The 15,792-nt window shown below is 47.1% G+C and overlaps 1 protein-coding gene across 2 annotated transcripts in view; it reads left to right on the forward strand.

Annotated features, from left to right (window-relative positions):
- Positions 1-15,792, forward strand: part of ZNF341 (zinc finger protein 341) — a 42,298-nt gene that overhangs the window by 11,444 nt on the left and 15,062 nt on the right. The window contains exons 5-9 of one of the 2 annotated variants that reach the window (XM_089896716.1): positions 2,927-3,178; positions 6,882-7,077; positions 8,678-8,762; positions 10,372-10,565; positions 11,299-11,489. In XM_089896716.1, the coding sequence (XP_089752842.1) occupies positions 2,927-3,178; positions 6,882-7,077; positions 8,678-8,762; positions 10,372-10,565; positions 11,299-11,489 (918 nt within the window). Of the gene's footprint in view, positions 1-2,926; positions 3,179-6,881; positions 7,078-8,671; positions 8,763-10,371; positions 10,566-11,298; positions 11,490-15,792 lie in introns of both variants that reach the window. The other variant, XM_022592657.3, reaches the window with a different exon arrangement.

The following is a 15,792-nucleotide window of genomic DNA, read 5'->3' on the forward strand; positions in this document are numbered from 1 at the left end:
AGATGCATCTGAGTACAGTTTTAAGGAATAAAGTGTCGTGATGTCTGTAACTAACTTTCAAGTGGCCTGACAAAGCACAAATATGTGTATGTGTGTGTACACACACAGACATTGCAGATGTAGCAAAATGGTAGCAACTGGTGAATTAGATGAAGTATAAAGACTGTTCATTGTATTCTTTTTGCAACCTTTCTGTAGGTTTGAAACTTTACAGAATTAAAATTGGGAAATCAGGGAATTCCTTGGTGGTCCAGTGGTTAGGACTCCACGTTTCTACTGCTGAGGGCCCGGGTTCAATCCCTGGTTGGGGAACTAAAGTCCCACAAGCCAGACGGTGCTGCCAAAAAGAAAAAAAAGAAAAAATTGGGAAATCAGTCAATCAGTCAATCACCCTTACTCTCTCTACCCAAAGAAAACACTGCCAAAATTTTGGTGTCTGGCTTTCCTGACCTTCGAATGCACATAGAGGGACTTCACTGGCGTTCCAGTGGATAAGACTCCACGCTCCCAATGTAGGGGGCCCAGGTTTGATTCCTGGTCAGGGAACTAGATCCCACATGCATGCTGCAACTAAAAGATCGCATGTCGGGATTCTCTGGTGGTGCAGTGGTTAAGAATCCGCCTGCCAATGCAGGGGACGTGAGTATGAACCCTGGTCTGGGAAGATCCCACATGCTGTGGAGCAACTAAGCCCGTACGCCACAGCTACTGAGCCTGCTCTCTAGAGCCTGCAAGCTACAACTACTGAGCCTGTGTGCCACAACTACTGAAGCCTGTGCGCCTAGAGCCCATGCTCTGCAACAAGAGAAGCCACTGCAATGAGAAGCCCGCGCACCACAATGAAGAGTAGCCCCTGCTCACCACAACTAGAGAAAGCCTGCGCACAGCAACAAAGACCCAGTGCAGCCAGAAAAAAAAAAAAAGCTATTTCTGGGCTTCCCTGGTGGCGCAGTGGTTAAGAATCTGCCTAGCCAATGCAGGGGACACAGGTTTGAGCCCTGGTCCGGGAAGATTCCACATGCTGTGGATCAACTAAGCCCATGCGCCACAACTGCAGAGCCTGCGCCCTACCTAGAGCCTGTGAGCCACAACTACTGAGCCCGTGTGCCACAACTACTGAGCCCACGCACCTAGAGCCCATGCTCCACAACAAGAGAAGCCACTGCAATGAGAAGTCCGTGCACTGCAACAAAAAGCGGCCCCCACTTGCCGCAACTAGAGAAAGCCCGCGCGCAGCAACAAAATACCCAAACGAGGCCAAAAATAAAAATTAAATTAAAAAAAATACATACATATCTATATATATACACACATCTATATAAATGGGTCAGGCTATATGCACTGTTCTGGAACTTGCTTTTCTTACTTTGCCTTTTGTATAACATCATTCTCTTTCTGTGCCTACAACCCTACATCAGTATTCCCAAAGTGTTCCTTAGAACAGTGGCTCCTTGGGATTTTCCAATAGAAAAAGGATCCCTGGTCAAACCAGGCTGTGAGGGAGGCATTCTGCCTCTTCCCTTGTTCTGTCCCTGGGTTCTTCCTGCAGTAAAGAAATACTTTTGATTTTGTCACCCCCAAGTTTTCTCTAGACATATATGACTATGGAACCCAAGGAATAGCAATTAAGAGAGACACCCTTTAATGAAATATTGATCAGCACCATCACTTTTTTTTATTTTTATTTTTGTGGTACGCAGGCCTCTCACTGTTGTGGCCTCTCCCGTTGCAGAGCACAGGCTCCGGACGCGCAGGCTCAGTGGCCATGGCTCACGGGTGCAGCCGCTCTGCGGCATGTGGGATCCTCCCGGACCAGGGCACGAACCCGTGTCCCCTGCATCGGCAGGCGGACTCTTAACCACTGCGCCACCAGGGAAGCCCAGCACCATCACTTTAACAACCACAAAGGGTTCTGTTCCATTCCATGTGGATGGACCATCCTCTGTTTAGCCAGGCTTCCATGGAAGGACATTTAGGTCGTTGCCATTTTTTGCTGTTATAAAAACTACTGGAATACCATCCACGTATGGTTATCTTTGCCCACCTGCTTGATTATTTTTGTAGAAAAAATAATTATTTTTGTAGAATCAATTTCTAGAAGTCATTGGCTGTGTTTCGGGGATCCATGCCACCAGCACATTTGGTGACTCTCTAGAAAGACTCCCAGAACTCAGGATGGTTGTGCTCACGGCTGTGGTTTATTAGGTAAAAGGATACACAGCAGGATCAGCAAGGGAAAAAGGCCCAGCAGCTGAAGTCTGGAGAAAATTAACGTTCTTCCAAGTCTCCAAAGTGTTCTCTCTCAGGGAAGTGGCGGGGCTGCATACAGCATGCATCTTCCTTTAGCAGAAAAGAGCAGCAACACGTGCACAGTGTTTCTGCCAGGGAAGCACACCTACGACTCTAAGGCCAGGGCTTTCATTGGGGATCGGTCACGTAGGCACCCAGCCACAAACCAAAATTCCAGACCCCCATGTGGGAAGGAGGGGTTCACCATCAATCACATTGTTTGTGCGAACAGTCTAGCTGGATTGTTGTAGGGTCAGTGCCCAGGTTGGCAAAATAGCCTTATCAACATAGGAAACCTTCTGCAAGGCACGTTCTCAGATGCCAGTTCAGAGTCAGTCTCTCAAGCAAGCCCTTCTAAAGACAACAACATTAGGCCTGCTCTGTGAGCTCATTTCTGCACAAGCTGGGCCATTTTTCTGACTGTCATGGAGAAAAGGGATAGCAACGCCAGACTGATGGCTCCTCGAACTCTCCCATGACTTTGTTTCCATGCCCCCTCTCAGCCCCGTCCTCTGAGCTGCCTATGAGTGGCTGTTCTTTCCGCATGGCTGGCTAGGGCAAATGTCCTTCCCCACTGATAAATCAGACAGCTGGTATCAAGAGGCTGTGACACTTTAATTTTCTCTTCTGATTTCAGAGTAGCCTGAACATGCATTCCGCGCCGAGCTACCTCACCCAGCCTCCACCTCCTCCTCCACCCCCTCCACCACTGCCTCCACCCCCACCCCCCCAGCCTCCACCACCCCCATCCCAGAGCCTGGGTCCCCCTGGACGTCCCAACCCTGGCGGGAATGGCGTGGTGGAGGTGTATAGTGCCACAGCACCCCTGACTGGGAGTGGAACGGTGGAGATCCAGGCATTGGGAATGCAGCCCTACCCACCCTTGGAGGTGAGCAGACGCTGGGGCTTGGGGTGAAGGGGGAGAAACTGGTCATGGTCATCATGGGTAACCTGAACCTTTTCTGAACACCAGCTGTGTGCCAGACACTGCTAGAGATACCGTGGAGGGCAAAACCAGATCGAGCCATTACACGTGTAAATGTAAAATGCAAACCACGAGAAACTGGAATGAAGTAGAGGTTGTAGCAGAAATACAAGCTGCCCTCAGGGAATGCTCAGGACAGTCAAGAGAATACCTGCCTTTTGGGGAAAGGATTCCAAAAAATTACATATGTGAGTGTCTCATTTTTTAACAAGCTAGGTATATTGGTTAGCTATAGCCTTGTAAGAAATATCCACCAAACCTCAGTGGTATATAGGAAAAAGTGTTTATTTTTCTCACGTCTATGGTTGTCAGCTTGGCAACTGCTGATCTTGGCTGGGTTCTCCCACATGTCTGGAGGTTGGCTGGCATCCGCTGCTCTAGAACGGCCCGGTGTGGGATAAGTCTGGTGGGGTGACCCGGCTCTGCTGCATGCATCTTTCATCCTCCAGCAGTTTAGCCAGGCCTGTTCTCACCACAGTGGTGGACGTGCAGTAACGCAAGCAGAAATGCTCAAGACTTCTTGAGGCTTAGGCTTGTAGGTGATACAGTGTCACTTCCGTTGGTCAAAGCAGGTCACAAGGCCAGCTTAGATTTAAGAAGTAGGGAAATAGGTGCCCCCTCTTGATGGGAAAAGCTGCAAGTCACACTGTAAAGGGCCTGGCTACTAGAAGAGGTAAAGAACTGAGGCCATTGAGTCAGTGTACAGGCATACCTTGTTTTATTGCACTTTGTAGATATTGTGCTTTTTTTTTTACAAATTGAAGGTCTGTGGCAACCCTGTGTCAAGCAAGTCTATCAGCGCCATTTTTCCAACAGCATTTGCTCACTCCATGTCTCTGTGTCACATTTTGGTAATCCTTGCAATATTTCAAACTTTTTCATTATTATTATATTTGTCATGGTGATCTGTGATCTTTGATGTTATTACTATGACTCGCTGAAGGCACAGGGTGATGGTTAGCATTTTTTAGCAATAAAGTCAAAAAATTTTTTAAATTAAGGTATATATATATATTTTTTAGATATAATGCTGTTGCATACTTAACAGGTTACAGGATAGTGTAAGCATAACTTTTATATGCACTGGGAAATCAAAATTTTTGTGTGACTTGCTTTATTGCGATATTCGCTTTATTGCAGTGGTCTGTAACTGAACCCACAATAACTCTGAAGTGTGCCTGTTCCATATGTACCATATTAATTCCCGGCTAAAGAGCTCTGAGCTACAAGCAGTCTACTCTCAAGGCACTAAGAGTTCAGAACCATGCCAGACGCCAGTGCTGGGGGGCATGGTTACGATAGAAAGAGACTACCTGCACTTGAGGTCACATTATCTCAGACTCAGTCTAGAATCCAGCCATATAGACATTCCATGTAAGGTAGCATTTATATGGAAAGAGAACTAGACCAGTGGGAAAATTCCTCCACCAGCCATGTGATGTTATAAGAGCCTGCAGGGGGATTTTCCCTAGCCTGGGAGAATAACGCAAAAGGACCTTGTTCAATTAAAAAAAAAAAAATTAAGTCAGTGAGATGCTGAGAGGACGGTGGTGGTCTCATAGGCAGAGGGGGCCAGCATAGGGGTAGCTGCCATTGTTTATTTTCCATGTAGACGAGGGTGCTCTTTGAGGACAGAGCCTGAGCCTTTTTTTTTTTTTTTTTTTTTTTGCGGTACGCGGGCCTCTCACTGTTGTGGTGTCTCCCGTTGCGGAGCACAGGCTCCGGACGCGCAGGCTCAGCGGCCGTGGCTCACAGGCCCAGCCGCTCCACAGCATGTGGGATCTTCCCGGACCGGGGCACGAACCCATGTCCCCTGCATCAGCAGGTGGACTGTCAACCACTGCACCACCAGGGAAGCCCCCTGAGTCATCTTTGATTTTGCATCCTTAGCACCTGGCAGCGTGCCTGGCCTGTGGTACACCTACAGTAGGTATCTGAAATAGGGTCCTCTGACCTCAGTTTCCTTTCCTCTAGAATGGGAACTCCCCTTGCAGAGCTGCGAGGATAATGAGAACTAACCCAGTGGCAGTCATGTAATTGCTCAGTAATGACTTGAACGATGAGTGAATTCATTCACTGTGACAAATATTTACTGAGTTGCATATTGGTCAGGAAAATTGAAACCACTCTAGGTATTTCTGGCAAAGGGATTTAATACAGGAAATTGGGTGCTTACAAAGCTGATGAAGGGCTGGAGGAGCAAAAGTCAGGGTTGTTGAGCACCACTCATTTTCAGGGTCGCTGGTGTTCCTTGGCCCTTAGAACCAGGACACTGCTGCTGTACCCAGAGGTGAGGAAACTGTAGGATTCTGTTGCTGAGGTTCCAGCTGCACTGCTGTCCTTGGGGCTAGTGGTCAGGAGGGGAATGTAGGGCTCAGCCAGCCACTCCGAAACTCATGACTGCAAACCCACCTATCTCCCAGCACAGCTGCCGGAGGAGAATGGTTTCTACCTCCCTTCTGCCTTCCAAATCTCATGCAGATGTTTCTCATGGGCAGAACTTAATCTGTGTTCAGAACTGTGCTGGCAAGGATGCTTGGGAATGTGGTTCCCAGCTTCCCACCTTTACATTTCAGGAGAGGGCATGGGCAGGTGTAGGAATGGTTCCAAGGCCCGACAGACAAGACCCGGCAGAAGCACCTACTGGTGCCATATTAGATGCCCATTACGTACGTAAATGAGTTCATTCATTCAACAAATATTTATTGAGTCCCCACCCTGTGCCAAGCATTGCTCTAGGCCTGGGAATAGCGGAAGAAACAAAAGCAAAGCAAAAGTCCCTGCCTTCACGAAACTAGGCAGATAATAGACAAGATAAGTAAGTAAAATGTACAATTTATTAGATAATGATATGTCTAAGGAGAAAAATAAAGCAGAGAAGGATAGGAAATGGAATTTTGGATAGGCTAGCCCAGGAAGACCAATGAATGCTGAATAGATGAATGAGTAAATGAATTCTTCACACCCCAGTGTCATGATGTAAGCTTAGTGGTCACTGAGTTTGGGTGGCTCAGAATTCATTTGGTAATTTTCTTGTGGCTTCAGTGTCAATTCTTGGCCGAGGGATGTGTGCTGGTGTGGCATCAGGTGGAGTCGGTTAAGAAGTGGAGTTGCTGGTGAGGGCATAGACCCTTCTGACTTCCTAGTTCTCCTGTGCAAGCAAACTACTACTACTAATAATAATGGCAATCACAACAGCTAATGTTGATTGGGTGCTTACTATATGCCAGGCACTGTTTTAAGCTCTTTACTTGTTAACTCGTTTAATCCTCATAACCCCGTGAGAGGGGTGCTATGATTAGCCCCATTTTACAGATGTGGAAGCTGAGACAGAAGTTTAAAAGACTTGCCCAAGGTCAGTTAAATGTTAAGTGGCAGAGTCAGGATTTGAACCCAGGCAGCCTGGTTCCAAAGCTCCTTCTAGCCTGCTGGCATCATGAAGTTCTTGGGAGTGACTGGGGTGACTGAGCAAGGTGGAAGAGTTAGGATGGTGATGTAGATTGGGGGTGGCTAAGATCAGCCAGGGACACAGTGAGGGTCCCACTGGCTGGGGCAGGTCTTCCCCTCCCTTCCCAGGGCACTCTCCCTGACTGTTCTGTACTTATAGGTGACAAACCAGTGTGTGGAGGCTCCAGTATACCCCACCCCCCAGGTGTACAGCCCCGGCAAACAAGGATTCAAACCGAAAGGACCAAACCCTGCTGCCCCCATGACCAGCGCCACCAGGGGCGCAGTGGCCACCTTTGACTCCCCACCATCGCTGAAGACCCGACGGACCAAAGGTTCCAGTGGACTCCCAGAAGGTGGGCCCACAGCCTGCCATGGCATCTTTCCTCAGCGTGGGCCTATCCACAGGCTGCTTAGTTCCAGTCTTCCCTTTTGTGATAGTTAGGATTAAGTTTGGTTGCATGTAATGGAAAATCCAAAATAAGAGTGACTTCAAAATGATACAATTTTGTTGTTCTGTGCGAACTAAGTCCAGAGGCAGGCAATCTGGAGATCGTGTGCCTATATAATTACCAGGTACCCACATTTCTTCTATCTTTCTGCTCTGCCATCCCTAGAACATGGCTTTTGTTCTCAGGGTGCCTCACCATGTAAAATGGCTGCTGGAGATCCAGTCATCAATTTCATATTCCAGGAAGTAAGAAGGATAAAAGAGGCATCTCCCACTCCCAGACGTTCTGCATGATGCTTTTGCTTACCTCTCATTGGTCAACACTTAGTCACTTGACCATATCTAGTTGCAAAGGAAGCTGGGAAATGTCTCTTTTGCTAGGAACATTGGTGTTCCCATTATGTAGGGGATTTATGAAGAAAGAAGAAAGGGTGAGTGGTTAATAGGCCGACAAGCAGTGATGTCTGCCACCCCTTTGGAGATGGTAAGCATGGGGTTAGGGGCAATGTCAAAAAGTGGTGGTAGTGGGGAAAGGCAGAGGAATTCAGAATTCTTCAGGGGGTTTCAGTCAACCTTCCTTCCTTTCACAAACGTGTTGAGCATCTGTGTGCTAGGCTTGGTGTCAAAAACTGGAAATCTAGGGACTTGCCTGGTGGTCCCGTGGCTAAGACTCCACACTCCCAATGCAGGGGGACTGGGTTCCATCCCTGCTCAGGGAACTAGATCCCACATGTCACAACTACGAGTTCGCATGCCGCACCTAAAGATCCCAAATGCCACAAAGAAGATCCCGCATGCCACACCTAAGACCTGGTGCAGCCAAGTTAATAAATTAAATAAATATTAAAACAAACAAACTGGAAATCTAGCATCTTGGGTCATGATTTCCTTACCCTTAATTATTCACAGTTTAATGGGAGAGACAGGGAATAAATAAATATTTATGGGTCACCCTAGGAAGGAGATTAACAGAGTACTATGAGAGTACTGGGGAGAGGCTGGACAATGATGCTGCCTATATGTCTGGGATGAGAAGGAAACAGTCTTGTGACTATCTGAGGGACAAGCATTTTAGGGAAGGGGGAACAGCGGGTGCAAAGGCCCTGAGGTGGGACCATGTTTAAAGTCTTTCAAGGTTAGCAAGGAGTCCGCTGCAGCTGGATGGTAAGAATGATGAGGTTGGAAGGAAGTAGAGGATGCAGAGCCCCATAGGCCACAGCAGAGAGGTTGAATTTTATCCTAGGGCAGAAGGGAGCCTTTGAGGGGTTTGCTCTACTCTCCCAGCCAGAGCGTGTCCTGGGCTTTTCTCCCCCAGGCACTGTGAGAGACTCACCTGTGCTTCTTCCCCTGCCTGTCCATGGGTGTAGACCTCCCAGGGTCTGAGCTGTCTGGCCCCAAGTCCAGGGGGTAGAGTGGCTGGAAGCTGCCCTTGGCACCTTCAGTTCTGTCCTCAGGCTCACCATCCCCTTCTTCCCTCTTTGTCTTTTTTTTTTTGTCAGCTGCAGGGAAGCCAAAGGCTCAGAAACTCAAGTGCTCGTATTGTGACAAGTCATTCACCAAAAACTTCGACCTGCAGCAGCACATCCGAAGGTACCCAGGCATGGTGTGGCAGGCGTTTCCTGGGGGGAGGTAGGCTGAGGGATTCACGTGGAAGCGATGCTCCTTTCTCAGCCCCTTGGTCTGGGTGGTGACCAAGACCCCATATGGCCTGTCATGGTTCTCAGACCTTCAGTCCAGCTCAGGATGATTTTTCCCTTTTTTTTCTCAGGGGCAGTGGGAAGGATCTGTGGGGCCTGCCTGCTGTGATGGGGAAGGTCCAAGTGGGCTGAGGTGGGGGAGGAATTTACTTGAATGGACAGGGGCTTTGTGGGTGGGAGGCATGTCTCAGTCTCACTTCTGCAGAAAGGGCTGACCTCGAGGACAGCCATGCTGTGTGAATATGCCTCTACAAGCTCTCTGCTCACTAACCTTGACACCCCTTGTCCCAAGAACCTGCAAGGAGCCCCTCTGGGCCTCAGGTTTTCCATTGTGAAGTGGAGGGGTGGACTTGTTCAGCGTTTCCCACAGAGTGGCACATTGGGACATGAGATGATTTTAGGTGGTTTATGGATATTGGTGTTGAAAAGACTTGAAAGACATAGTGAGAAAATTATTTTTTCAATTTCTTTCAGGCAAAGGAGAAAGCCTCAGTTTGGTGTAGTCTGTCTTTAATGCCTCTCACATACTTGTTCATCTTTTATAACAGAGAGAGAGAGAGAGCCTGAGATTCCAACCACGGCATGCAGCAGCTTCTCTCTAGACCAGGGTCTACCAGCCTATTGAGATGTTTTAGATCACATCATGCTTTTCTCTGGGGGCTGCCTGGGGCTTGGTAGAATGTTTAGCAGCATCCCTGACCTCTAACCATTAGATGCCAGTAGCACCCCTCACTCCTCAGCTGTGACAACCAAAAATGTCTCCAAACATTGCCAAATGTCCCCGGGAGAGCAAAGTCAATCTCTCTTGAAAACCACTGGTCTACACTAGTGTGTGTCAATAGAACTTTCTGCAAAGAAGGAAAGGCCCCAATAGCCACTGTCCATAGGGTAGCCAGTAAGCATATGGCTACTGAGTACTTGAAATGTAGCTAGTATGACTGAGAAACTGAGCTTTTAACTTTATTTTATTTTAATAAGTTTAAATAGTTCCATGTGGTTTGTGTCTATCTTACTGGATGGTGCACCTATAGATCTTAATAATTGCATTTTTTTGTTACTTTGTATTTATAAGTGGTTTTCCATGTATAATAACAACAGGAAACTTCACTTTAAATTATTAAGTTTTTAAAAAGTACATTGATTTGAAGGAAAATGTTAAATAATGGTACAAGTGCTGTGCTGTGACAGCTAGGATGTCTTCTCCTTCAAAAACCAGAGATCCCTATTTAAACAATTAGGAAATGTTTTCTCTCACAATGTGAGATGGCCACAGAGAAGGTCAGCTCCAGGGCTGGTTGATTCAGCAGCTCAGTAATGTCACCAAGAGCCCAGGGTCTGTCTGTCTCTGGTCTGCCTGCCTCAGCAAGAGGGCTTGTCCTCATGCTGTCAGGATGGTGGCCAGCAGCATGCTCTGCCTGGGCCTTCCTGGTGGCTGTGAGCTCCCGGGCTGAGGCCACAGTCCCGTTCCGACACGCGGGTGCTGACAAGCCTTGTGTCTGCAGCCACACTGGTGAGAAGCCCTTCCAGTGCATTGCATGTGGCCGTGCCTTTGCCCAGAAGTCTAATGTCAAGAAACACATGCAGACCCACAAGGTGTGGCCTCCAGGACGCAGCGGTGGCACCGTTTCTCGCAACTCTGTGACTGTACAGGTCATGGCCCTGAACCCCAGCAGGCAGGAGGATGAGGATAGCACAGGTGGGTAGAAGTGGCCATTGGGCTGTGTCTGGCTGGAGCCTCCCTATGCAGCCCTGGGGGTGAGCAGCGCCAGCCACAGGCAGCTAATGTGCAAGCAACATATGCCCACTTTTACATGACCTGCCAGTTGGAACTACCCTCCTGCGTTGTTTAGCCATTCTGTGTGTGCCCTCTGAGTTCTTGTGAGCTCTAGAGAAAAAACCATTTCTTTCAAAACTCCTACAGTGCCTGGCACCAGAGGGTCTACCATTGAGCAAACATTTGGAGGGAGGCCTACTGTGTGCCAGGCCACTGGGCCTACGGACATGAGGTCAGAGGCCCCCATCCTCAGGGAGAGTGAGGGAAGGACGACTAAACAAATGCTTATAATTGGAACAAGGAGCTGGGAGGCATTGTGAGTACGGCTGGGGGTGGCAGTCAGTGTTGTTAGCAACCACGGAGAGGTCTAGCGTGTCCAAGGGGAAGGCCTGCGAGGGGAGACTTGAGGCATCGCTCTCCTGGAATGTAAGCATTCAGTGCGTTGGCCCCTGGGATGGCTGTGTCTGTGTGCACCAGCTGAGTGTGAGTGCAGGGCCTCGGGTACGGCGTCCAACCCCGAGCTCGTGGGAGGTGGCGGGGTGAATGCAGGGGAGCCCGCAGGAGGTGCCCTGGGAGTCCTTCCCGAGGGGCGTGGCTCTGTCCTGGCTCTCCCTCTGCCTTTCTCAGTGACTTCCCTCCCTGGCTTTCTCCATAGGGTTGGGCCAGACCCTGTCGAGTGCCCCGCAGCCCCAGGCCTTGCCCACAGCAGGCGAGGAGGAGGGGGACAAGCTGGAGGCCAAGCAGGTGGTCCTCATCGATAGCTCCTACCTGTGCCAGTTCTGCCCCAGCAAGTTCAGTACCTACTTCCAGCTCAAGTCCCACATGACCCAGCATAAGAATGAGCAGGTAAGTGGGTGGCGGGGAGCAGGGGTCGGGGTGGGCGGGCAACACCGACTCTAGTCGTGAGCCTTGACTGGTGCTGCCTAGAAAGGGACAGGAGTGGGCCTCGGCTGCTCTGAGCTACCATGTGACCATGATGGACCAAGCTTCCTCGTCTGTTCTGCCTGGGTGGGGCCAGCTTACTGGGTGGTTATGGTGCTTGCCCAGGGGAGGAAGCCCACCTCTCAAGGGTCGTATAATGAAGGGACCAGACACAGGAAGCATCCTTACTCCTCTGAGAAGACCTAGGGTCTAAAAACCTACCTATGGGGATTTAAGACTACAGCCTTTTTTTTTTCCATTGAGGCATAGTTCATATACCATAAAATTCACCCTTTTAAAGTGTACACTTTAATAGTTTTTAATCTATTCATAATGTTACACAGCCATCACCACACTAATTCTAGAACATTTTTATCACCCTGGAAACTTTATACCTGTTAGTAGTCACACCCCCCTACTCCCAGCCCCAGGCAACCACTGATCCGTTTTCTGACTATGGATTTACCTGTTCTGGACATTTAATAATGGAATCATATAGTACGTGGTCTTTTGAGATAATGTTTTCGTTTGTGTTGTAACATGTATCAGTACTTTATTCCTTTTTATTGCCGAATAATATTCTGTTGTATGGATATAGCACATTTTGAATATCCTTTTATCAGTTGATAGACATTTAGGTTGTTTCTACTTTTTGGCTTTTATGACTGATACTTTTGTGGACATTTGTGTACAAGTTTTTGTATGAACATATGTTTTCAATTCTCTTGGGTATAAACCTAGGGGTGGAATTGCTGGGTTATATGGTAACTCTATTCCAGTCTTTATTTTTTTTAAATAATCTTTATTAGTTATTTTTCTCCTTATAAAAGTATCATATACCCAATGTAAGATTAGAAAATTCAGAAAAGTCTGAAGAATGTTTAGGTTAATATTTACTATTTATTATATGCTGGGTATTCTGCTAAGTGCCTTACATTCAATACTTTATTTACTTCTCATAACAACCTTAGAGATAGGCATTTTCAGTATATCCAGGTGAAGAAACTGAAGCACAGAGAGGTGAAGTGACCCATCCTAAGTCACACTGCCAGTAAGTGACGGAGTCAGGCTTCAAAGCCAGGTTGATTTGACTCCAAACCCCATGTCGTTAACCACCTTGCAATGTGTCCTCCCATGAATGCAGCCCAAAATGCAGTATGTTTTGTAGATTTTCTGTTTTTTTTAAAATTATAATTGGGATCTGTACACATATATAATTCTGAAGTATGCTTTTTTTCTGAGATAGATTTTTAAAAGACTTTTTAAAGAATTATAGGTTCTCAGGAAGTTGCAAAGATGGTATAGAGCGGTCCCTCATACCCTTCAGTCAGTTCCCCTCAATGGTTACTTCTTACATAACCAGAGCACAGTATCATAAATAGGAAACTGACTTTGATATAAAGTGTATGTATAGTTCTATGTCATTTTATCACCTGTGTAGATTTGAGTAGTCACCACTGCAATCACGATACAGAAGGATTCCATCACCACAGAGACTCCCTTGTGCTGGGTTTTTGTAGTCACACCCACGCTCCTCATCAACATCCCTGGCCTCTGGAAACCACTAAAATTAATTTGTTCTCTGTCCTTATAAGTTTGTCATTTTGAGAATGTTGTATATGTGGAATCGTCAAGTATGTGGCCTTCTGAGACTGACTTTTTTCACTCAGTGTAAATTTTCTTGTGCTTTTTGTTTTTGAATCTAATTTTATATTCTGAGCATTTACTCATGTCACTATTTTTAAAAAATATTTATTTATTTAATTAATTTTTGGCTGTGTCAGGTCTTAGTGGCGGCGCGTGGCTTCTCTCTAGTGGGCTTTTCTCTGGTTGTGGTGTGCGGGTTTTCTCTCTCTAGTTGTGGCGCTTGGGCTCCAGAGTGCGTGGGCTCTGTAGTTGCAGCACACGGGCTCTCTAGCTGTGGCTTGCATGCTCAGTAGTTGCAGCGCGCGGGCTTAGCTGCCCTGCCACGTGTGGGATGTTAGTTCCCTGACCAGGGGTCAAACCCGTGTCGCCTGCATTGGAAGGCAGATTCTTAACCACTGGACCACCAGGGAAGTCTCCATGTCACTATTTAAAAAAACAAAACAAAACATAATTTTTAACGGCTACATTTTTTTTTTTTTGGCCATGCCATGTGGCACGAGGGATCTTAGTTCCCTGACCAAGGATCGAACCTGTACCCGCTGCAGTGGAAGCAGTGGAGTCCCAACCACTGGACCACCAGGGAATTCCCAATGGCTACATTTTTTTAAATTCCCTATTGTTGAACATTTAGGTTACTTCCTGAGTTTTGCTATTATAAACAAAACTGTTGTGAACATTGTTGTAATCAAATCTTTGTCCACATCTCTGACTTCTTCCTTATGATAGATTCTTTTTTTTTTTTTCTTTTGGCTGTGTTGGGTCTTCGCTGCTGAGCATGGGCTTTCTCTAGTTGCAGCGAGCAGGGGTTACTCTTCGTTGCGGTGCATGGGCTTCTCACTGCGGTGGCTTCTCTTGTTGCGGAGCATGGGCTCTAGGGAGCGCAGGCTTCAGTAGTTGTGGTGCGCAGGCTCAGTAGTTGTGGCGCACAGGCTTAGTTGCTCTGTGGCATGTGGGATCTTCCCAGACCAGGGATCAAACCCGTGTCCCCTGCATTGGCAGGAGGATTCTTAACCACTGCACCACCAGGGAAGTCCCCTTATGATAGATTCTTAGCAGGGAGATTGATGGAGTTAAGTTAGGATATCTTTGGGGGAAAATCACAGAAAACTTTGACTCAAACTAGCTTAAACAATTAGGAAGTTTGTTATCTCACATAACAAGAAAACCCAAGATAGGGCAGCTCTGGACCTGAGACAGTCAGTTGACTCAACCCAGCATCAAGGACCCTGTGTCTTTCTAGCTCTTGTCTCCACTATCTCAGGGTGTGGCCTTGTCCCCTGCTGGTGGTTTGCCTGTGGTCCTGTGATGGTAGTCACTCTTCCTAGGCAGAAGATCAAACACAGTATTATCCGTGATCATAAAGGGGTTGTATTTTCTGTGTCTTCTTTAGGAGCAAGGAAACCTTTCCCAGAAGCCTTCTGTAGACCTCTCATTGGTCAGAGCCGGTGCATATGCTCTGTCATTTAGGAGTGCATTGTCATGCTGCAAATAATAGATAACTGGCTTACTGGTTAGGGTTTTTATCCTCTCACATCACAAGAGGTCCATAAGTAGGTAGCATTGGGCTTATATAGCAGGGTTCTCTTGGCTTTCTGCTCTGCCATCTTTAGCATGTGGCTTTCATCCTCAAGGTTGCAGGATGGCTGCTATACCTCCGGTCATCACATCTATATTCCAGTCAGGACAAATGCAAAAAACAGAGGGAACTTCTCCTAGGAAGCTTTTGCCTTTTTGTTCTGGGAGTGATTCCTTCCCCAAAGACTACTGCCTACTTATCATTGGCAAGAAAGGAGTCACATGGCTGACACTCGATGTAAGGGAGCCAGGGGATCAAATGCTTTAACTTGATTTGGCATCTTGCCGCTCTGAACCAATCAGGGTTCACTTTATTAGGAAGAAAGGGCATGTGGAATTGTATCTGAGTGTGTCATGAAGCCCTATGAGGAGTGTGTACTACTTGTCAAAGTATAATTTTCAAAATGTTAAAAAACATCATTCTCATACAAATAACATAGTGAACATGAGTCAGAATTTTACTTAACTCATTAATGAGGGAACTGGGAGGATGACAAAGCCAGTCAAAAGAGGATATGAAACACTGATATCTATACCCTTATATAACTATGTCAGTGAAAAAAAGGAATCCTGAAATAAGATTACTAAGTTAGATACAAATCTGGTTAATGTCTTCAGGGCACCAAAACCTTTGGAGTTATCTTTTCTACATGAGAAAAATCATTTACATTGGATCAGTTTTCTACAAATTGACATTTAACTTTAGAGTCTGGGTCCTAATCAGTAGTAAACAGTCAAAACAAGTCACATCACCCAGAGGGTGAGATGACCCTCAGTGGCTTAACTGCCTTTACCTAACTGCCTGCCAGACAGCAGTTCTCAAATTGAGGTCCCTGGCCCAGCAGCTTCAGCATCACCTGGGCACTTGGTAGGAATGCACATATTCAGGCCACCCAGACCTGCTGAATCAGATTCGCTGGGAGTAGGATAATCTGTTATCGTGATGCAGGCTCAAGTTGGAGAGCCACTATTCTAGCATGACATTGGAAGGACGTCATGTCATCTT

The sequence above is a fragment of the Delphinapterus leucas genome, chromosome 15, assembly GCF_059928025.1.
Source record: "Delphinapterus leucas isolate spDelLeu-1000000601 "Yukka" chromosome 15, BTC_Dleu_Yukka2, whole genome shotgun sequence".
Lineage (NCBI taxonomy): Eukaryota > Metazoa > Chordata > Mammalia > Artiodactyla > Monodontidae > Delphinapterus > Delphinapterus leucas.